Source organism: Hemicordylus capensis, chromosome 4 (genome assembly GCF_027244095.1).
Source record: "Hemicordylus capensis ecotype Gifberg chromosome 4, rHemCap1.1.pri, whole genome shotgun sequence".
Taxonomy (NCBI): Eukaryota; Metazoa; Chordata; class Lepidosauria; order Squamata; family Cordylidae; genus Hemicordylus; species Hemicordylus capensis.
In genome coordinates this window covers 90,586,775-90,611,160 of record NC_069660.1, presented here as the reverse complement: position 1 = coordinate 90,611,160, position 24,386 = coordinate 90,586,775, and the positions used below count along the sequence as shown (strand labels likewise).

The following is a 24,386-nucleotide window of genomic DNA, read 5'->3' as shown; positions in this document are numbered from 1 at the left end:
AGCAAATTGGCTTCCATTCCACTTCAGTTCCTCTTATGTTACTATTGAAGAAAATGCATGAGACATAGGAAGAGTTGGGCTATAGAGCAAATTGTCCCAGGGAAACTGCACAACAACCTTTGCTGGATGTTTCCGAGAGAATGCATGACCATTTATTAGCTATTTAGTTATTCTATACATTCAGGAATCCTGGTTTAGCAAGGGGTTGAACTGGATATGATATGGAATCCCTTCTATTTTGTGATTCTATGAAGACATGATCCAAAACTCTATGGAAACTGTCTTAATTCAGTCCAGACCCTTAAACATTAGATTTCCTAATATTTTTGGAGTGAATCTGATGCTACATTTCAGTTCTTTGTCAATAGCCATTTGCTAAAGTAATTATTCACATTTTGTTGTGGTGCAATCTACAACTTTCTTACAGCAGACAGTACATCTGAGCATTGCCTCAGATTGCCAGGGATTGTTTTAAGGTTGCAGAGGAGATTTAATGAAGCCAGGATTTCTTGGGGTTTCTCTCAAGAAACTGGTAGCTAAGTTCACACTCAAACTGGTAGCTAGGGATGTGCATTAATCTGATTTTGCATTCTGTTTGAAGCTCAGAATGAAACGCAAATGGCCAAAATGTTTTGTTGAAAACAGTAGTCAAGCATGCTGTTTTGACGAAACAAACTTGAAACGGTTCCAGTGCTTCAGCCATAGGGAACAATGAGGAATCTCAAAACACCCCATTGTCCCCCATGGGTAGCTCCTGTGGACACCAACATGGGTTGTGTTCTAGGGCATGATAGGTGCTACCTACCACCCAACCCACAAAAGAAATGGGCAAGCAAATGATTTTTAACAAATGTTTAACCATTTCCCAAACCCCCATTGGTTAGAACTCTTTTCTGTGACATTTTCTGTGAATTTTCTATGTGCAAATATGTTGGAAGTATTCACATATGCAGTATGAAACCTGCATTCCAAAGTGATACTGTTTCAGGATGATTGTACAATGTGCTTTTTTCTGTAACTCAGCTTTGCATCTTCACTTTAACAAACATCACGTTACCGCTCTTTATGGACTGTACTGCTTTGTACTGCAGGTGAAGAGTACATGTCTTTATGTTCCACTTTGTTTCGGTTCCCCTATGTTCCCCCATGTTCGGGGGGGGGGGGTTTGCTGTTTTGTTTTTAATTTTTAAAAAAGAAAAATGACTCATCACTGTCACTCTAGGAGGCTTTTCTGAGGCCACAGGGTGTCTCCCGAGGTTCCCCTCCCCCTGCCAGCCTCCATTACTGTCCAAATCACCCAGATTGGGCAGTCTTTGGCCTGTTCTGGGCCTGCCCTCTGTAGCTGTGGCCATTTTGGAGGCTGCCGCGCATGCCCGATGGGATTCTGTGTGGCCCGACCAGGCCATGCAGAGGCCCACTGAGCATGCATGGCAGCCTCCCAAATGGCCACTGCCATGGAGAGCAGGCCTGGAATGGGCCAAAGACCGCCCAAACCAGGTGACTTGGACAGTAACAGAGGCTGATGGTGGGAGGGGAACCTCCGGAGACACTCCCCTGCGTGGCCTCAGAGAAGCCCCCAGAGCAGCAGCGGTGAGTTATTTTCTTTAAAAAAAATTTTTTTTAAAAAAAATTTAGAACTTCCCAAGCAGGCTGGGGGCTTTGGTTTAATATCAAACCAAACTGGGGGGTGGGGAGGGTTTCCAGTCTGATATTGAGTCATTGGACAGAACTGGCTCGATGTCAAACAGGTTCAGAATCGTATCTGTTCACACATCCCTAGAGTCCAGTTTTCAGTAGATATAGCTGTTTGGATGGCAGGACGAGGGCCTGGTGTGGTGGGAGTAGGGAAGGACAGAATAATCTACAATGCTAATTTAGTGAAACTATTATGACAGTGGGTTAAATGATAGTGTCTCAACTGAAGGAAAGCTTTCAGCTTTGGAACATAGGAAACTGCCATATACAGTACTGAGTCAGACCATTGGTCTATCTAGCTCAGTATTGTCTACATAGACTGGCAGCGGCTTCTCCAAGGTTTCAGACAGGAATCTCTCTCAGCCCTATCTTGGAGATGCCAGGGAGCGAACTTGGAACCTAGATGCTCTTCCCGGAGCAGCTATACCCCCTAAGGGGAATATCTTACAGAGCTCACACTTCTAGTCTCCCATTCATATGCAACCAGGGCGGACCCTGCTTAGCTAAGCTACCATAAGGCCAGCTCTCCTCTCAATGAGGATGGAGCGGCAGCAACAGCCAGTGGTGGAGGAGGCAGGGCTTCCTCATAAAGAGCACGTGTAAACTGAGATTCGATAGTGGAGTTGATAGAATCAGTGTAAAAATGCTTCTTTACAGTGTCATATGTGAATATGGATGTGATATATGATCATGTTGGGGTAGTTGATGTAAAAAGAATGTGAACCTGTGCTTCAGATCCATGTTTTTGGCACCATGGTGGTTCTAGGATCCAGACAGGGACTGCAGAGCAATAAAGCAATAAAGTACTCGCATGCAGATGCTCTGTACGGGTTCAGCTAGTATTATATAATACATGTAACACACCCGTGAAGTCAAAGCATACACATTTAGTGCAGCTTACTTATTTCTCTTTACTATCAATATTTTAATAAGATGGTTGTCAATGAGCACTGCACTTTGTTAGACATTTCAGACTTCCTGGCCAATAATATGGCCAAAGCACAGGTTAATTTGACTTCACAGGTGTGTTACATGTATTATATAATACTAGCTGAACCCGTACAGAGCATCTGCATGCGAGTACTTTATTGCTTTATTGCTCTGCAGTCCCTGTCTGGATCCTAGAACCACCATGGTGCCAAAAACATGGATCTGAAGCACAGGTTCACATTCTTTTTACATCTACTACCCCAACATGATCATATATCACATCCATATTCACATATGACACTGTAAAGAACCATTTTTACACTGATGAGCCCCTGGTGGCGCAGTGGTAAAACTGCCGCCCTGTAACCAGAAGGTTACAAGTTCAATCCTGACCAGGGGCTCAAGGTTGACTCAGCCTTCCATCCTTCTGAGGTCGGTAAAATGAGAATGTTGGGGGCAATATGCTAAAATCATTGTAAACCGCTTAGAGAGCTCTGGCTATAGAGTGGTATATAAATGTAAGTGCTATTGCTATTGCTATTGCTATTAATCATGCATGAATTGCTTATCTTCAACCATTTCTCTCAAGCAGGCTTCCCCAACCTATAGCCCTCCAGATGTTGCTGAATTACAATTCCCATCATCCCAGCCACAATAAATTGTAGCTGAGGGTGATGGGAATTGTAGTTTGGCAACATCCGGAGGGCCGCAGGTTTGGGAAGCCTGCTCTAAAGCACCACCAACTTTGGTCAGTTCCCACCATTATGCCCCCATTTTCATGGACTTGCCCTAAAAAATGAGAAATTCTATAGTAGTAATTATTTTGTTAAAAAAATAATTAAAAAGTTTCTGGGGTTCAAGTCTGTCAAGTTTAAAATACCTTGTTCTTAATCCTTAAGATGGTTTCTTTTCCAGTTACTCAGCATAGTCAATGCATCTTGCACCCACGCAGGGGTCAGGGAACAAATGTTCATATATGAACATTCCATATATATACAGAGAGGTCCTATTTTGCCACTAATCATAGTTGTGAAAGAGAAAATTCCTCTTCGTGACAAACACCTTTATTTCCGTAATGGTAAAAAGTGACTTTCCAAAGAAGCTGGCATATTCACTAGCGCTCTCTTCTGTCTAGCATTTGCCATCTTTCTCTGCATGCTTCTCTCGCCTCTTTTTTATAATTTAACTGCTTGTATAAAACAAAGAAGCACGTAGCTCTGTCAAATGGTACCTCCAGCCTAGAAGGTCATAGTTCTTAATCCTCTTAGGGGATAAACTTGGATGAGTTCCATAAACTAATAACCCAGCCAATAGCATTTCAAGCTGATGGAGGTGCTGTCCTCTAGAAGAGACATAAAAGTTAAGATCCAATCCATCTGATAGAGACCCTCACAGGACTAATCAAATATTGAACAGAGCTGCTAACTGCTTTTGCCCTTGTCAAATCCTTATCACCGCAGAAGCCTCACTTACTCTTGCATAGAAATGACACAACAGATCTTATGAAAATGAGATTGTGAGTTTGAAAGGAGTTTCATTTCCAGTTATTGCCATTGCTTTGCAAAACAGGGGACTGATAGTCAACCCACAATCTTGAAAGCAGAATGACCCCTCATTTTAAAAAGCAAAACAAGCTGAAGGGTGGATCATAATGCCACTGGTCTCTGCAGTGCTGACATTATTAAATGATCAGTGAGCTATTAAAGCTACAATGCTTAGTATCTTCCCTAAAGACTCATAGTGTTAACAGGTTTCCAAATTGAGATTTTTATTGCCAGAAGAAGGCTCTGTGTGCAGTTCTTGAAGGGAATGGCTGTGAACAGACTGACACTAAACAGGAGCAACAAATCTCATTGAGCGAGAACTGGCAATGGATGATTCCCCTAAGTGCTTCAATATGATGGCAAAGGGTACTATAGAAATTAAAAGATTCTTGCATAATACAGAGGTTTGGGGATTTGACTTGGATTTAAATAAAGACCAAGTTTTTATCACCCTTATCTGATTAGCTGGTATGGGTATATTCAAGGAATTGATCACTTTGCAGGGAATTTTTCCACCATGAGCTTAAAATGCTGCCTTTTCCAGGGGAATAAGGGCAATCGCTCTCTGTACATGCTACCCTAAGGAAACTAAGTAGCAGAGGAAAGTATGATGTATGATCCTCATCTCCAAGACTGACAGGCAGGAGGCCTTCCAGAAATTGAGGCACAACAGATTGAGGCACTTTACATGACACGTGTGAAGTGCCTGAGGGGGTTCTGTGGGTGAAGCGGGCATAGCCCACTCTCCCCACAGCTGAGCAGCCACTTGTAGCTGGGTAGCTGGATCGGCCGCCCACATGACTGCTGGCTCCATCATGGCTTCCAGCCACCCCCAGAAGTCCCAGGATGCCCCGCGCAAGTGCGTGGGGCATCCTGGAGAGACCCCCGAGCCTGGGAGGCTGCTTGCAGCTTCCCGGCCAAGCGTCTACTCATGTGTAGCCACACATTGCGGTAACACACAATAAAAACAATGAGCTTAACGAAGCACTCGCTCCGTTAACCTCATTTAAGGGGAGGGTGGTTTAGGAGGGCTAGCCACCTTGGGAGCACCAGGCTTGCCTGGGAGCCCGGTGGTTCCCACAACCACTGGAAAGTGGGCTAAACTCCCTTAGTCCACTTTCCAGTGATCGTGGGAATATCTTCATTGTCTTCTAAGTGCTTAGTGATCTTTTCTAGGATCTTGCCAGGTACCAATGCCAAGCTGACAGGTCTGTAGTTTCTTAGCTCCTCCTTTTTCACCTTTTTGCATTTAGGGACACTTGCTCGTCTACAGTCTTCTGGCACCCCACCCATTCTCCAGGAGGTCTTAAAATTTTTAGATAGTGGTTCTGAGATCACATCTGCAAGTTTCTTCAGTACCTGGAGATGTCATTTATCTGGATCTGGAGACTTATACACATTTGAAGTAATGAGCTAGATGTTCTTTTACCATGTCTTTACCGACACTGAGGCATATTATTTCCCTCCTTTCATCATTTGTGCATCTCTTCCCTGTCTGGGCCACATTTGCTTTGTGGGAGAAGACAAATGCAAAATAGGCATTTTCTCTTGGGCTTATCCATTAACCTCCTTGTTGTTTTTGGCATCCCTTGCAAGCTTCATCTCATTTTGAGTCTCAGTTTTTGTGACACCATCCTTATAGATGGCTACTCTTTTGTACTCTTCCTAGGTTAAATGCCCCTTCTTCCTTTTCCTGTGTCATTTTTGCTTCAATACTAATTCCTTGATGTCTCCCGTTTTTGCTTCTTATGGGAATTGTTTGCTTTTGTGCCTTCACTATCTCATTTTTCAGAATCTCCCATCCCTCTTCAATTCATTTTTCCTTTAGGATTTCTAGGCTTCCTAGTTTTTCTCTGAGCTTTCCTGAAATCCAGGGTGCATTGCAGACCTCAGTTTTCCTTCCCCTTGATATAATGAAATCTAAGATAGCTTGGCCACTTTCTTCCAGGTTTCCCCCACTTCATCAACCAATTCTTCCCTGTTGGTAAGATTATGTCCAGGGTAGTTGACCCTCTTGTTCATTCTTCCACCTCCTGAAAGATGAAATTGTCAACAAAGGAGGTCAAAAATTTACTGCAGTTTGCACTCTTAGCAGAGTCAGGATATTGGAAGTCCTGCATGCCTGCCTCTTTGAAAATTTGGTAATCTATCTAAATAAAGAATCATGCATGTCTTCCACTTGGACAGGTGGTCTATAGCAAACTCCCATGATGGTAGCACTTTTATTTCTCTCTCCTTTTATTTTTATCCAGACACTTTTGACTAGGCTCCTGTGCTTAGATTTGTGGATTTCTGTGCAGGTGTATTCATTTTTTACATATAATGCAACTCCTCCTCACTTTCTATTGGGTCTATTTCAGGTACTATATTCCAGTCATGAGTCTTATTCCACAAGTTTCATTGAAATCTATCAGCTCATATTTGCCGTCCTGCATTAGGATTTTAAGTTCCTCCTGTTTGTTTCTTATATTTTGTGCATTAATGTATAGACATCACAGATAGTGGGTATAATTGTCTTCAGGTTTCCTTGCTGTAGTAACTTGCAAATTTCTGAACACCACCTCCCACATTTTGCTTCCACCTTTGGCACATGTTTTCTTGTCCCAAGTACTTGTTTTTAGCCTGTTTTCCAGTAGGCTTATGAGATCACTCGGCATTTTGTGTGTGTGTGTGTGTGTGTGTGTGTGTGTGTGTATGTGTGTGTGTCCACCCTATCAACTTTGCAATGCCTAGACCAATATGAACCAAATTGGGTGCAATTGTAGGGATACATAGTGACACCTCAACAGCGTAGTTTGTGATGAGGTCATCCACCCGAATTCAGCGGATGCATGAACACAAGAGGGCTGTGGAATGTCTAACTGATTTGAACCAAATTAGGTACAGTTGTAGTGAGTGACTTCAGTGGTGTAGTTTGTGTTGATGTCATGTACCCCGATTCAAGATGGCGGATGTGTAAACTTTTGAGGCGCAAGTGGGCTAACTTGTGGAATGTCTAACCGATTTGAACCAAATTTGCTGCAGCTGTAGGGGCACACAGAGAAACCTCAATGGCATAGTTTGTGATGATGTCATCCACCCCAATCCAAGATGGCAGATGTGTGAACTATTGGGGCGCAAGTGCACTAACTTTTAGGCTGTCAAACCAATTTAAACCAATTTTGGTACAGTTGACAATTTTTTAAATGTCATTTCCTAAGAGGCCAGAATCTTTCTCGCTGGGAATAACTCAAGGAGAGTTCTCTAGAAGAAACTTAACTTTTTTAATGTATGCAACCACAGCGGCTAGAATAGTATACACGCAGAAATGGAAAGACAATAAAATGCCTTCAAAAGAAGACTGGTTGATAAAAATTTTGGAATATGCGGAGATGGCAAAACTTACAACACTTATAAGGGATGAAAACTTGGAATGTTTCAAAGAAGATTGGGAACCTTTCTTGCTTTACTTAAAGAACTATTTTTCTAACATGGACCTTTCAGCAAGGTTTGAAATTTAGTAATTACAACAGGTTGGGTAGGGTAAAATCGAATTGTAAGATGGAGTATATATGTTTTGTATTATTATAGCAATGGCTTATATGTATAGTTAACAAGAACCGCACAGACTGGTAAGCGGGAAGTCAATATTTACTTAATTAAGTGTAACTTGATTGTTAAGGTATTGTTAAAATCAATAAAATTTTAAAATGCAAAAAAAACCACAAACCAATTTTGGTACAGTTGTAGTGAGTAAAACACAGGGACACCTCAATGGCATAGTTTGTAATGATGTCATCTTCCTCAGTCCAAGATGGCAACCACATAAACATTTGAGGCACAAGTGCACTAACCTGTGAACCAACTAATCGGTTTGAACCAAATTTGCTAAAGCTATAGGGACACACAGGGATGCCCCAATGGTGTAGATTGCGATGATGTCATCCACCCTGATCCAAAATGGTGGACGTGACCTATTGGGACACAAGTGCACTAACTTGTGGACTGTTTAAACAATTTAAACCAAATTTGGTACAGTTGTAGTGAGTGACACACAAGGATACCTCAGTGGTGTAATTTGTAATGATGTCATCCTCCCCAATCCAAGATGGTGAACACGTGAACATTTGAGGCACAAGAGATCTAACTTGTGGACCTCAATCTGAACCACATTTAGTCCAGTTGTAGGGAAAGGAAAGTAGGCAGATTAGTTCTTACTAGAGCAACTACTTATACTTGGTGCTGGGCTTTGATCTCCCTTCTCCATCGGGTTCAATTTAAAGCCCTTCCAATGAAGTTTGTGAGACTCCTGCCAAACATGTTCATTAATGCCCTCCTCTTACTGACTGAAGTACTTAGGAGAGGGAGGGTTTGAGGTAGAGGCAGAAGCCATAGGGGATGGGATGATGTTCACCAACATGCTTCTTCCAGTTTCCACTGAGGACACATCACACAATCCATTTGTTTCAGCTTTTTGGACAGAAACTCACACCTGAAGGATTTATAACAGGTATTCCTAAAACTACAATACACAAACAATAAAGTGAAACAGATTGACAAGGCCAGGCCAGTACCCAGGAACAAACTACTACAAGAGAGACCCCGAAGAGAAAATGACAGGACACAACTGGCTGTAAACAGTAGCTCTCAAATACTGACTGGACAATGACATTTCTTTCACAGGCCTAGGGTGGTAGGCCTGTCTGTGCTTTGCCTCCAACTTAAACCACCTATTAACCATCAACAACAAACCACATAACAGAGAAACACAAGGACCAGACTCTGCAACTTACCTAGACTTTGCAACCTACCCAGACTCTGAAACCCATGTTCCAACTCTGCCCCCATGTCCACTCAGGCAACTTTACTACAGGACCTAATAACATCAGTTATATCATCAGAAGTTCATTCACCTTCTTAACCTTCAATGTAACACATGTTATCATCTACCAGTAGTGACTTCTGCTATCTATATAGAACAAAAAGATAATTCTCATGGGTGATATCTCTGCCCAGTTTCTGGGGACTCCCTCTTCCCCTTGGAGCCACCTGCTTCTTATCTCAGGACCCTTCCAGTGGCATATGCCTGATGCCTGGCATGTGGCTGGAACTGAGACACAGAGAGACCATCCGTTGTATTCTCCCAGCCAGCAAGTGCTTCATTTGCCAGGAGGGTCGTTCCTTTTTCTCCCTTGCTTGGAGCCAGTGAGCACTTGAGCAAAGTGGTCGCCAGCTGGGGGATGCTGATAGTCAGTGTTCCCACACTCCTTGTACTAGCATCAGAATTGTGTCAGTGTGCTGACCTCTGGGGACATGGTCAGCATCAGGGTATGGGTGTGCCACCCACCTGCCTCTGGCACCACTTGTAGGCTGGGTGCTTCTTTTTTCTCCCTTGATCAGAGAGAAGGAGAGAAAGGAAGCACCCAGATGGCGAGTGCCTGAGTGAAGCAAAGCGAAGAGGCACAAGGGACCTGTGTGTTGGGTCAGAATATTAACAGGTTAGGTATGGCACAGCAGCTGCAGGGCTGCAAGAATTCCCAACCTGGGGGAGCAAGGGGCTGCCCAGTCGACCTCTGGATACTGGCAGCCAGAGGACATTTGTCCCCCACCCCACTGCTCAAAGGTGGCTATGTCCCTGCATAGAATTATTATAGACACTAGTATTTTTAAGCCCGTTATAATAACGGGCGCTAGCCTTCCCTCCCCCCCTTTTTTGTATTTTTTTTGTGTGTGTTTTTGTGTCCCTTGGGTTTTTGTTTTTTTTCTCCTTCTCTCTTTCTCTCTCTCTCTCTCTCTGGTTTTTGCTCACTGTCTCTTGGTCTTTTTTTTCCTGCACCTTCCCCCCCCCCTCCCTTGTCCCTGTTTTCTCTCCTTTTTGCCCCTGGTTTTTTTGTTTTGTTTTGTTTGGTTTGGTTTTGGTCCGTTTTATCAGCTGTGAAGTGCGGAGTTCGCGAAAAGAGCTCCTCTCTATGCTCTGCTGCTTCCCAGACTGTTACAATGGATGCAAATGACACAATAGGCTCCTTCGCTTCCATACCGGCAGTCTGGGCAGAGGCTTACCACAGAGAGGAGCTTTTTCTGTAAGCTCCTCACTTCTTCTTGGAGGTGTGTTTTTTGGTGGGGTTTTTTTTGGCCGATTGCCGCGGGGTGCAGTGGGGAAGTTAGGTTTGGGCAGCTGGTTGGGTGGGTGGGCGATAGGCGGGGGCGGTGCAGTTATTAATTTGGGGCGGGAGTGGGAAAGGTGAATTTCGGCACCTTGGAGGACGGGTGAGCGGGCACTATTGTTTTGTTTGGTGCGGCAGACCTCGTTGGCGGCCTCGCCGCCTTCTCGCCCGGCTTCCCCGTTCTCCTTTTTGTTTTGGCCGGTTTTCCCATCCTCCTTTTTAATTTCCCCCCCGCCGCCATTGCTCCCAGCGTATTCGGGGCATCCACCTCTGGCCGTCTCGTTGTTGTCTTGGGCCGCTTTCGTTCTGATCCCACCGCCGCCGCCTCTGTCGCTTTCGGCGGCAGGGCCGGTCCCGCCGCTGCCGCCTCTGCCCTCCCTGAGTTGGCGGCAGCCGCTTCTGCCCTCCCCGCGGCCGCAGGAGCCGCCGCCGTCCTCCCTGGAACCACCGCCACCACCCTCTGCCTCCCTGTCCCGGTATCTGGTGAGGCGGCCTCAGCCAATCTCCCCTGCCGCCTCTTCACCCAGCTTAGATAATCTCCCCTGCCGCCTCTTCACCCAGCTTAGTGCTCCCCTCCGCCCACAACCGGCTTCTTCTGGACGGCCGTTTCTGGCCGCCCAAGATGTCCGCCGGTGCTGGCGGTCGTGCCTCCATTGCTCTGTTCTGGGCATGCGCTCCGCGCATGCCCAGAACAGGCCAGGCAGGCACGAACACACGCTTGGTGTCCGTCCACAGACGGACACCAAGCGTTTTATTAGAGAGGATTTGCATTTTATGAGCATTCCATGACCCATTTGACCACACTGTTTACATTTTCTCTCTGTGTGTAAGTCTTTAAGAAGCTATAAAACACTTCATTTTAAGTGTTAAGTAAAGTATTTTTGTTCCACATTTCAGTCTCCTGTGGCAACGTTTTGTACAATTTGCAGCAGCAAACATTACATGGTGTCAGAAGGGAAAATGAAACGTTGAAGCAAAACAATGGACTAGCTAAAGTCCCCAGGAATGTTGCTTTCTGAAGGAAATACTGCAGAGAACTGAGGAAGCTAGAAAAAAGGATTTGAGTTGTACTGTATTGCAAGTGGAGCAGATAAGAAAGATAAGAGACTTCAGTCAACACTATTTCTTCATGTGGCAGATGAAGAAGCAAGAGAGGTATTTAATACTTTTCCATTTGATGACAATACGATAAGGATAATTCAAGTTCTGATGAAGCCTATAGTGCATCCAAAAGAAATATTACTTGTGGAAGGCACAAGTTCTTCTCCAGAATTCATAGTGAAGATTTAAAGCTGTTAGCACAAACTTATGAATCTGGGTGTGTGTGTAAATCATAATCAAAGATTGCATAGTGTGTGGCATCAAGCCGTCCAGTTTACTGAGAGAGATTGAATTAATCCTGGAGTATGTATGCAGTGGACAGATGCTGGGAAGAGGAAGTTGCTGCAGAGAGGGAGGGAGGCAGTAGGACAACAAATCAATGCTCTACTATAGAGGAACCCAGGAGTGAATTAGCAAGAGTAGAACTATTTACAGTCCGTGCTGCCAGTTGTGGATTTTGGAGAAAGAAGATAAATAGATGCTCTACTATATAGGAACACATGGATAAACTAGCAGTAGCAGAACTATTTACTGGCAGTCCTGGATGGATGCCCACTGTGGATTTTGGAAAATAAAACTTGGTGACAAAACCCCCAGATTATATACATCCAATAAAACATTTTGTATGTCCAGAAGTGGACCAAGGGCTATCCAGAAACATTTGAGGGCCATGATGAGAGCCTCACATGTTAAATAGATGATATCCTGGTGTGGAAGAAACCCAGATAAGAACATCATGAGAAACTGAAGCAAATTCTAGCTCAGTATTGAAAGAGGAATTTGAACCTTTGCTGTATGAAAATGCACCTTTGCTGTATGAAAATAAAATATAGAGGCTATATCTTAACTGAAGATAGATGAGCATGAAAAGCCAAGTCCAAAGGAAAGCAGGAAATGAATGATGCAGCTCAGCAGAAGATCATGCAGTGATAGTAACAGGAGCAGCCACTACTGCCATTGCTGTTGGGTTGTCCTGGCACACCCTAGTGAGGCCCAGTGAAGTGGAGGTGGATGTGAAGCACCTCCTACTGCTTTTGCTTCCACCAGTATTGGGGGCAAAGACTGAAGGGAGGAAAAGCAAGGTGCCACAAACTTTGTGCCAGGCTTACCAGTGGACCCCAGGGAAGCACCAATACTCCTGTGGCCACAGACTGGAAGGATCTGTTGCCCAGGTGATGAACTAGCATGCAAACCCCAACTCTTGCCAGACTGCTGGCAAAGAATGCTGGCTTATATTTCAGGGAGATGACAGGGTACCTGCATAAGAAGAGAGTAGAGGCAGAGCAGGTGACTGGGGCTCAGGCTCACAGAAACTAGCTAGTATGTTGAAGCCCCACAGGGAAGTAGTAGAGGAGGAAGGGTTATCTGGGTAACCCTCCCTCTTCCTGTTACTGAGGCCACCTGGGTGTTTAAGAACCAGGGAAGGGAAATGGACACTGCCTGAAGTAAACTCCTCATTGGTGGGCTGGCTCAATGCATGATTGCATCAAGTGCCACAGGTCTGAAGAAACATGATTGCCTGGGATCCCAGACTATAGTAGCTTGGGATTCAGTATTGTTCCTCTCAAGAGTACTGTTTTTGTTGTTGTTTAGTATTCTATGTGCAGGATTTTTAATGCAAATACAAGTCCCCACCTGCAGTCTGAAGTAGTATAATCCAGGCATAGGTTTACCGCCACCTCATCATTACCACTTCATTTGTTAGAGCTAGGCATCAGACTCCTGAAAACTGCTAAGCTGCAGGCCACTCTAATGCAGGAAACTTAGATTGTTCATTGGACACAAACTAACATTTGTAATCCATTATCTGATCTTGACTAGAAGAGGACAGGACTTTCCAGCTCACATCCATGGATTGTGAGTGTTGGAGATGGCGTTCCAGTGCATCAACCTTTTGCACCAACTATCCTAATGACCACTAGGGGCACTGGGAGTCGAGATAGTGAGTGAGGGTCTCCTTAACTCTTCAACCTGTCTCTATTCTATGATCCCTCATCTGACTCTGCAGCACTTCCTGTGCTGAGTCACAATCCTTCCTTTCCTCCTAGAGAGAAGATGGAAACATCTCTCTCCCTCCTTACCTATTTATTATGTAGTCCTTTAGATTAAGTTTAGGTCTTTCCTATCCAAGTGTACTTAATCAGTAAATACTTAGTATTTAGTTCTACAAGGAACTCCACGTGTTTTCTCTAAATAGCTGCAACAACTAAACCATCCTTGGCTACCAGCTCTGTAACTGGAGTGTGCACTCATTCCTTAGTGCTCTGCTGTTTTACCTACTGGGGGTAAACATTAACAACTCTCAACAGTGAGAACCCATGCCCCTCATCAATCTCACTCACTTCCATACTGCCCTCACCTGCATGAACACCACAGACACCTGTGCCTACAGCAACCACTAGCAACTGATGCACTAGCCTCCCAACCACACTCCATGGACCTCCAACTCGAAAACCTTCTTCTTCACTCTGCCTGGCAACAGCACACACAACACACACCTGAATCAGTCACCTACACCTGCTGCACCACCCACACTCCCTCCTTTGCAAGTTATAGCACAGCATGTCAAAACATGCAATGCATGGACAGTAGCCACACACTCCACTGACAGATGCCAGCATGCATGTCCAGCTTTAAGAGCGGGGGAGGGTACATTTACCCCCCCCCACTGCTCCCCCCCCCCACTGCCAGCGTCCTTTTTTTAAAAAGCTCATTGGGGCGGCAGCATACCTCCCTGCTGCCCCATTTCCCCCATTTCCCAGATATGACTGGAAGTCTTCAGCACATGGGCCCACGCCGGCATGCACAGTCATGTCAGAGACTTCCAGTCATATCCTGAATACAGGGGCAACGGCGACAGGGAGGTATGTTGCCGCCCTGATGAACTTTTTTAAAAAGGACGCCGGTGGGGGGAAAGCAGCGGGAGGGGTAATTGCACCCTCTCCCACTCTTAAAGCAGCACCCCCACTGCCCTTGAGCCTCCCCACCAGGATTCTGTGCACATCCCAAAGGGAGGGGACATGGGGGATATGTGTGTGCTTGTATGACCTGCCACCAAGGAGAGTTGGGCTCAGATGTGTTTGACAAGTGGCTTCTGGGCCCCCTCTCCTCCAAGGATGCTCATGGTCCAAATGGTTTGCCCTCAACCCTTTTGTTCTATTTTTCACCAGGGGAGTCAAACTGGAGGCCAAAACCTCCTTCCAAAAACTGAACTCATTGAATTCAGACAGTGGACATCGCACCAATCAAGGGGTTGTAAGTTATTTTACTGGAGAAATGAAAGAGAAACTAAATTAATGGGTTTTGTGGCCTGGCGTGATTGGGAAATGGAACCCCTTTGGGATTTTGGATGCTCTGCTCACCTACTCAGAGCTTTGCACCTCAGGAAGTACTGACTCAGCCAACCCTCCCTCAACACAGAATGCTGTGTCATAAGGAGAGCACCAATTTGATGGTGGGCATACACCACCCTTTGAACCCATCTGGAGAGTAATGGTTCCCCAGAAAAGCTGCCTCCCTTTTCCTCTTGCCAGCTGCCTATGTCATAGCAGCTGGCTGTGGGGAACTGCCCCTCCCTCTCCTACCCTCTTGTGCCCCTCCCCATCGGGTCTGCTGTCAGTGCCCCTTGGTATAGCAGCAGACACCAGGGACTATGCTGCCCCAGGTTACCTGTAGTACCTGCATTTGCAGGATTCAGACAGGGCTGGCTGATGGTCTTTTGTGCTTGTCTGTCTACTACTATACAACCTTTCCTGGTTGCCTGCCACAGTCCCCTCCATGCTGGGGTGATGAGCAAGTTAGTTGGGTATTGACCTGGCTTAGTGGAGAGTGGTAGAAAAGAGTGAATGTGACTGCCGCTTGCTTCAAGGCTTCCCCACCCCCTTGGGCAAGCCAAGCATTTCCAAAGAGCTCTGAGGGTTGACAAAACCAGCTGATTTTGCCCATTGGAGGTGCGGCTACTTCCCTCATTGGCTCTTCCCTCAGAGCCAATGGGAGGGCGGCAGGTGAGGTGGTGAAGGTGAGGGCAGGGCAAAGGGTGCTAGGATATCATCTGGGTCCTTGGAGATCAAGGCAGCAAGGCCCACGGATAGCATGGAGAGCTACTTCTGAGCTGAAACCTACAGTCGTGTGGGTGGCCAAACTCAGGCTGCCAGTAGAGCTTCTGCTTGGGTGCGCCACTTCGCTCCTGACCTTAGCTGGTAACTAGCTCACATCCAAACAGTTCTGAGAACCTGACCTATGTTACAGGGAGAGGGCATCCTCTAAGTCCCCACCTGCCGTCCAAAACTGTAAAGCCCAGGCACAGTTTTACCACGTCATCCACTGTATATAAGCACTAGGCCTAATTGAAGGGTTGAATTTCTGAATCTGAAGGATCGAACATTGTACATTCTTGCCAACAGAAGTTGATCTAGCATAATTTTTCTTTTTTTCTTTTAATGCTACATCTCCCCCACCAATTGAACTGTAATCCTGCGTAGGCTTCAGGGTCATTTCTGCAATTAGACTTTAGCTCATTTACAAACCACTTAGATTAGTTTCTGCGTATAATACTTCCAGCTTTCAGACACAGAGTAAGACTTTAGATAATTTCACATTAGTCATTTTCTCTATTTAAAAAATAATAATGAACAGAGATTTTCCCATGGAGTGTGAACCTTGCATCTCAAACTCATTTGTTTTGATATCCCTAATGCAAGTAGGCGGATAATAATGCAAGCTTCGTTTAGGAAATGGCATCTTTATATAAGATGTCTGGAAACCCTGAAATGTTATACTTCTGGAAATTTCCACTAATGCAAAGTACATTGGATAATTATTTATCAGCTTTCATATAAGACACAAATATAGATTAATTCCTGAAACTGACAAAAAGCTAATAATTTAATGAGTTTATGCACAAAATCGAAGTGCACAGAAAATCACCAGAGTTTGTCCGTGTTTAGTAAATAGGAGGCTCTTCTCACGAGCAGTGAGAAGGGCTCCAGAGCAGGCTGTGTGGAAGGTGAGCTAAACCTACCTTCCCGCAGATGATCCATCTGGCGTTCCTGGGTGCACTCCCTGCGTGCCCAGACGATTCCCCGCGTCCAGGCAGAAATACCATGATGTGCCATCTGAGTGTGTGGTGGATCATGGGGATTCCCCCTCCCCGTCCCCAGTCTCCCCACAATCTGGCAGTCATGGCAGATGATCAGAAAAACTAGGTTAAGGGAGCGCTCACTCCTTTAATCTCATTTTTAAGGGTGGCTACTTAGGCGGGTTTGCCACCATAGTGCTGCCAGGATTGGCCTGATCCTGGCAGTTCACACGCACGTGCAAAACTGGTCTGGGATCCCTTAGCCTAGTTTTGCACACATGTGTCAGCCTCAGTAGATGGTAGGAAATAAATTTCTGTGTACTCCACTTAAGGTGATTTTTAAATATATGATGTTATTACCCTTCCAAATAACTAGCTCTTAGGTTGCATTCAGACATAGCACAAAACCAGAGTTACAGGTTAACAGCAAACCTGTAACTCAAGTTTTGTGCGATGTCTGAATGTATGCAACCACGGCCTCACAACCAAACCACAGGGTTCAGTTTACTCACCAAACTGGAATTTGGAGCTGGGATTACTCCTCACTTTCACCGCTCTAAAGTTTCAGTTTCATCTTCTCTTTTAGAAGGGGCTGCCATGTTGTCTGCATGCATCCACTTCTATAACTGTGGTTACAGGTTATGTGACCGGTGAAAGGCCAGCTTGGAGCAGCACCAACAGAGATCACAATTTAGGGCTTATCCCACACTCCATGGTGTGTTTCTTAACTGAATGCCATGCCCCTTCCTGCACATTTCCTACTTCCTCTGCCTGCCACACACCAGGCCCTGCTGCTCTTATCATTAAAGGGCCAGCAGCACTACCAGGTCTGTGTTCCTTGAAGTCTGTGATCCTTGCAGCAATGACGGTGGTAGATTTGTGGTGGACTCACTGGACCTATAGAAACCCTCCCCTTGTGAGTGATTTCCTGGAACTGTGAAGCCATGCCCACAGCCTGGCACCCACATGTCTGTACAAGTGGGTGGAACCAAGCTCAGAGGACTAGAAAGTGGGAGGGAGAACTCTAACCTGCCTCTGGAGTTTCCCAAAATTGGAATGGGGGATTGTCTGCGACACGATCCCCAGTTTAGAATGTTAATTGCAATCTGCAGTTCTAAGCCAGTTCCTATGATGTCTGAATGCAGCCTTAATGTGTGCCCACATCCAATGAGCCTGTATGATCTAGTGGAATTTTAGTGTGAAATGTAGGTTTACGTGAAATGATGAAGCATGATCAGCCATGAAGCATGCTGGAGTTGGCAATCCTTTCTCACAAGATTTTTGCAAGGTTAAAATATAGGGATGTACAGAACACTCTGACAGTGAAACAGCCCTTGAAATGGGCTGCTTTGAGTATTTCAAGCTAGAAACAGAACACCTTTTAACTAAAGGGTCTCTTTCAAGCTCAGAGCAGAACAACCCCCATTTCGATGGAAATGTTTCAACATTCCAGGCACCACAAAATGTCCCCCATGAAACTAGCAAATAAGAAAAAATATGACCCCAATATGATAGAAATTAACTATGTATATTAACTATGTATATTGGAATGTATATTCAATATAATAAATAGGATGTAAATATAATAATGATATCTACAACTACAAACAATAGAATCCACTGTAGAAATGACCATATGAACAATAGAGTCCACGGACTATATATCAAAACAGAGCAATAAAGTCTATGATGAAGTTGATGGTAAAGACATCCGCACATTATGGTGACCCAGTGACCTCCATTTTGAAATGGCTCTTTATCAAGTGCTGATGGACATGGAGCTTGTGAGCTGGCATAAATCAGTACAGGTGGACCTCCTTATTCGCAAGGGTTTCGTTCCATGGCTGTACCACAGATATGGAAACCGTGAATAAGGAAGCATTGATTCCTATGAGATTGCAGGGGTTACATTCTTGGTTGGCCATTTTTGGCTGAAAATGCCCCCAAATTAGCCGAAAATGGCTGAAACCCAGCCAAAAACTGTCCAATTTCCACAGGAGGGGAGCTGGTTGTACTGCCAAATGTAGTAGGAACATTCTTATCTCAAAGAGACTTGAGCTGGAGAAATAATATTGTGCTACCTTTTCTGTTGTTTCTAGAAAATGTTCCTGTGAAAGTAGGTGCAAAGCTACTTTTTACCTGAGTGGCATGTGGTGAAATTCCCCCCCCCTTCCTCATTCCCACCAAGTTCTTTGGGTCCTCGGTTGGTGGTGGTGCTTTAAATAGTTTAGCCCTGGCCACATGGATAGGTGAGTGCAAGTTTTGGATAGGTATGGTTCAATGGTGTTCAGCTGGAGGCACAATTATAGTGAGGGTCATTCCATGGACAACCGCTCAGGGTTTTGTGCCTGGGTGGTCGGGAATGGAACCCCTTTGGGAAGTTGCTCAGCTCACCCACTCAGAGCTTTGCAGCTTGGGGAGTGGTGACTCGGCCAGCTCTCCCTCAAACAGAATGCTGTGTGATAAGGAGGATGTGAGAGGTCAGATGAGTCCAGAGGTCAGATGAGTCCATTTTGCTGGCAACCTCCAAACCCAGTTGATTCACCCAGCTGTGGGAAAACAGCTCTTTTTAGGAGGCTGCATCCCACATGGGGAGGAGTTGCCTGCACTCAAATGAATTAGTTAAAATCTTGATCCGCTGTATATTTTGTAGAAAGATTAATAAAGTTTGCCCTTAGTTTTCTCTATTTTGCAGGTTTTGTCTTTCAGGTGCAATATGCAATGCATATACAAGTATTCTCTGACTGGTAGACAGTTTTAATCACTATGCAGCCATATTTATTCATTTATTTCATCTATATGTTGCTTTTTGACCATGGTCCACACAGTGGCCAATAAATAATTTACTTTAAATGATTAAACATCAGCTCTATTAACAGTTTCACAGTACTGATATTACAACCATAGTGAGAGATAATATGAAACCAGCAAAATAAAGCTCAAAAGACCTAGCAGAAGATAAACATTTTAATGGTCTTTTTTAAATGGCTTCACTGGAATGTCTGTTATAAAAATCTGATAAGCCAAAAGTATCTGTGTATTCTCATCATGGTCCTGTATCAGAAAATGAATATTGTTGCAATTCGAACAAGCTTCTGCATGTCCATAATTCATTTGCAGGTTATAGCTTGGGAGATAAGATATTTTAACACCAGATCTAGCCCTAGAATTGTACATTTCAAGCCTTGAAGGCAAATGCATTCTTCTTGATGTCTTGCATATTGGGTATGTCCATTCAGCATATTCTTCAGTACATTATGTAAAGCAGCTTGATAATCAAGACCTACAGGACAGGAGTCCTTATTGGAGTTGAAAGTCTCCTTTGGAGTTATCTGTTTGCCACATGGATGTTTGTGAGATAAATCAGGTGAGAATCTGCTTTAGAAGTTTAGCAACATATTATACACCAATGTGAATAAAAAAGATATTAGATGACACATGTATAGCTGCTGACAAACATTACTGAATATTTCAGTTCTGTTGAACTATTAATGTGCAGTTTTTGCTGATACATTACATCTCAGTGATTTGCCTTCACACTTGGCTTGGCTTTTTAAAAAACACTTTCAAACAATTCACCTTAATTAAGCACTCGCAGATATGAAACTCGGAAGAAATGTGGCCAGGACTTTTTTGGATTACTACAGACTGAACACCATTTCAGAGAGACCTTTGGCACCAATAACAACCACATGGTGAGTTTTTAAAAAACCATTTACTGCTTTCTTCTTTTTCCTTCTCCTTCTTTTATTTCCTTTTAAAAAACTGGGTTACAGTTTCATATGACAACGTTTCAGTCGTGTCCCTAGTGCAGGCATTCTAGTTTAGCATGGAATTCTCCAGAACCTGATAGTGTTCCAGAACCAGGAAGTGCACCTCACCATGTGGTGGCTAACAAATAAAGTTGTTGTTGTTGTTATTATTATTATTATTATTATTATTATTATTATTATTATTATTATTATTAAGTATGTGAAGAAGTAGAATTGGTAGCCTTTACATAAAAGAAATAGAAAGAAAAAGATACTGCAAAAAGATTAGGAAGAGATTAGAAAAAAATAATGAAGCATTATTTTTTAATGAAAATCACAAAAAGAGGAGTCAAAAATGGTGCAATGAATTCCATTAAAATAAAGGAATGGTCAAATCATGTAAAAAGAACATGAGAAATAAAACACAGAAAATGACCAGCTGTATGGTTTACTGAGTTTGACCATAAGGTGAGACAAAAGGATTCAGTAACAGAAAGCAAAGACTATTAATACTGTTTCCCCATGATATTAAATCTGCAAACAAAAAGAGATATTTCTGCAGATGGCTTTGCATCATGCCAAAGAACACTTTGAGGTGAATGGATTAAAAATCTTATCATGTTAACTGTAAACTAGTTGAAGGAAGAGGTTGTAGAATTGCATGGAAAGGGAATGTTAAAAGTATGAACATAAATTACCTTATTTTAAATTGATTTGAATAGGTAAAACTGTATTAAATATGTGCATAATCAAGGCTAATTATGTAGTTTGAAGCTGGGTATGTTTTCCCTACATTTCATGAAGGTATCTTTAAATATTTCAATATTTTCTGATTAACAACAACAACAAAATAGTGGTTGACATCCAGACTAGCATTGCATGGCCCCAAAATGTTTGGGGTGTGCAGCAGGGGAGGGGTGATTTTTGCCCATCTCCCCTTCTTTCTACAGCACCCTGTGCCTCCTGAAAATATGTTCCTAAGGGTCCCACAACATTCAGGGACATATTTTCAGGAGACTACAGTGAGCTACAGAGGGAAGAGGAGAATGGGGAAATAATGCCCCTCCCCTGACATGCACAACACATTTTTCAGCACACAAACTGTTAATCTGGTTGTCAGCCAGTATGTTAATAATTCTGTAAGATTTATGTTGTATTGCAGAGTATTGCTCAAAAATGTGCTACTGCTATTGCTGAAATCTCAGTGGCTGGCTATATATGCATAGAAAACCAGATACACTAATTCACACACCACCTCCACAGGTGCATACTGCTGTTGGAAGCCAGACTGGTTCCCCTCCTGTTCCTGAAGCAGTTCTTTTGAGAAAAAAGATAGATGCAAGCCAGACTGTCCATCCAAACCCAGAGGGAAGGGGGAAGGAGGTTTGGAGCTTATTTAGAGGGAGATACCTGTTTCAGTTTATTAAGCTAAAGCAGGGATTTCCAGCCAAGGGCATCTGAACCCTAGGGCTCCTTTGCAGCCTTATAGGGGGTACATGGTACTCAGGAGCTTCCTGCCTCACTTGCCTGATACACCACCAGGAGGGGGAGGAGAGGAGTGCCAGGCAGCATCCATCCGTCCTCTTCTCCTTGTGACTGGTTGGCTAGGTGTTTTAGGCTCAACCCACCCCTTCCTCAGCCTGACTGACAGGCTCAGCAATGAGGGAAATGCTGGCTAAGCATCAGCACTGCCCTCACTACCAAAGTTTTATACTTTCTGTGATGAATGTATGTGCTTACATGATATAGCTCAGGGTAAAAATTATGACATCATATATGCACTAAGGAAATAAATACCTTCCTGGGGAGCACTAGGCATTTTATGGATGGAGGAGGTCTATGAATTTCTGACTGGCCACAAGAGACCGGAAATTATTTCTCTCTTCAAGGTACTTGAGCAACAGTGCACAAAAGAAAAACAAAAACATGAAGGCTGCTAAACACAAACTCATGATTCTCTGTGAACTAGATATTGATCTTAGAGAAAATCCATTTAGCACTAAAGTTTCTGTATTTCAAGTTCTTGTAGGGAGCATGTGAAGTTCCACATTAATAGGCTGGTACTGTTTCCCCAGATATCTTTGCTGCTGCTCCTCAGTGAAGGAATGCAACTGAGCACTACACAATCTGTTCTTCTGTCTTCTGGTCAATGTTAGCCATGTGGACCAGCAAAAGTGTGGACAGTGCATTACTGAAATAGCACCACCAAACTGATTAGGGAGCTATGGATTGTTTGCTGTATTTTGTGCGGAAGTACTTTTTCACACAATGCATTATCAACTTGTGAAAATCTCTGCCCCTAGATGTAGTGACAGCCAACAACCTGGATGGCTTTAAGAGGGGTTTGGATAACTTCATGGAGGAGAGGTCTATCAAATGCTACTATTCGGAGGGCTATAGGCCAACTCCAGCCTCAAAGGCAGGATGCCTCTGAGTACCAGTTGCGGGGGAGTAACAGCAGGAGAGAGGGCATGTCCTCAACTCCTGCCTGTAGGCTTCCAGCGGCATCTGGTGGGCCACTGTGTGAGACAGGATGCTGGACTAGATGGGCCTTGGGCCTGATCCAGCAGGGCTGATCTTGTGTTCTTATCCAAATGGGAATGCCCTCAAAGGCTGACAATTCAAGCTGGGCCCTTTGGATATTCTGGATATAAATACAGTCACCAAGTTGATTATTATCTTTCTCACCTTTTCTGCTCCTCATCAACCTCCTCCCCACTTTTTTTTTGGGGGGGGGTCACTCACAGCACTGCAATCTTCCTTTTCACAGGATCTAGTTATGACTCTTTGCACCTCTTACTGCATCTCAGCCCAAGAAGATCACAGAAGCTTTGTGATGTAGCTGACTTTGGGCAAAACAAAAGGCACTTTTCTCAGCCATGTTTTATTTTTTTTAACTGACTTTTAAATGTGTAGTACATATGGCTCAAAGATTCCATCCATATATACAGGCAGATATTCAGGAAATACCTTGGAAGTCTTGTTCAGATTGTAAATAGATCTGACTATGGAGTCATTCAGTGATTGTATCAGCTTTATTTCTTACACCAGAATCAGGAAGATCAGAGTAGAGCCCTCTTTCTATTTTACCTTCTGACACGCTTATAGAATGGCTTGTGCTTAGCAAATCTCTGAGCCAGAACACCATGACTGTGCTGTTAGGTCACCATGGCAAGCACAGAAATAGCTTGCCTGTGAAATGCTCCAGTTAATTGGAACACAGACTTTCTGAACCATTTAGTAAATCCAATTTAATTAAATGTCATCACAGACTCCGAATATTTTCATAAAACACACATTCTTCAATTTCTGATGATGAGGAAGTGACTCAGGTTCATGATTTGCATTTCAGCTCCATAAGATGCCACAGATATTTTAAGAACTCATTTGTGTAAGGGAGAGAAGAAGGTATATTGTTGAGTGTCTCCATTTTGTCCTTTTTGCTCATGGTTGAAATAATACCAGTGCAAAATCAAGGAAAGGGGTTTGGGTTTTTTGTTTGTTTGTTTGCACAGTAACAGGGGTGGGGTGGCTTTCTTCAGATGCTAAAACCTGCTAAAGTTTGAAGCCCATCCTTAGAAGCACACTGAGTGCTCCAGTGAAAGGGTTGTGTACATTTTTATGAAATTCTCCTGGCATCTATTGAAAAGTATCTGTATGATATCACTGATTTTGAGAAACAATTGCCCCTTTCTACCTCTATAGTTCTAGAATTATTTATATTTCGATCAGCAGAGGAGGAGAGCAGGCTTCTTATTGATCAGCTCCTCCTCCCTTTAGAAAAAAGCAGGATGAAAACCGTCTTCTCATAGGCTACCTCTCCTCCTTCTTAAACAAGTGTACAGCTTGAGGCTCTAATCTTGCCACAGCAGCCCAAGAGCAAGAAGCAAAGGACGAGCACCATCCAGACTTCCATCCTCTCTTTGTGGAAGGGAGCAGTACCTAATTTGTTTAAAAAATGAAAATGTGTTGGGGCATGGATCTGTTGGTTTACAATGCCCTCCCCCAATTTAGAAGCCTTGCTGTTAACCCAGATGTGTGTGTGTGTGTGTGTGTGTGTGTGTGTGTGTGTGTGTGTGTGTACATGCATGCATGTGCGCTTGTATGCACACATTCATGGTTTCTCAGTATATGAAGTAATTTC

At 43.9% G+C, this 24,386-nt stretch overlaps 1 protein-coding gene across 2 annotated transcripts in view; it reads left to right on the top strand.

Annotated features, from left to right (window-relative positions):
• AGBL4 (AGBL carboxypeptidase 4) overlaps positions 1-24,386 on the top strand; it is a 1,553,201-nt gene that overhangs the window by 1,511,822 nt on the left and 16,993 nt on the right. For both annotated transcript variants that reach the window (XM_053245332.1, XM_053245331.1), the window contains one exon: positions 20,089-20,185. In XM_053245332.1, the coding sequence (XP_053101307.1) occupies positions 20,089-20,185 (97 nt within the window). The remainder of the gene's footprint in view (positions 1-20,088; positions 20,186-24,386) is intronic.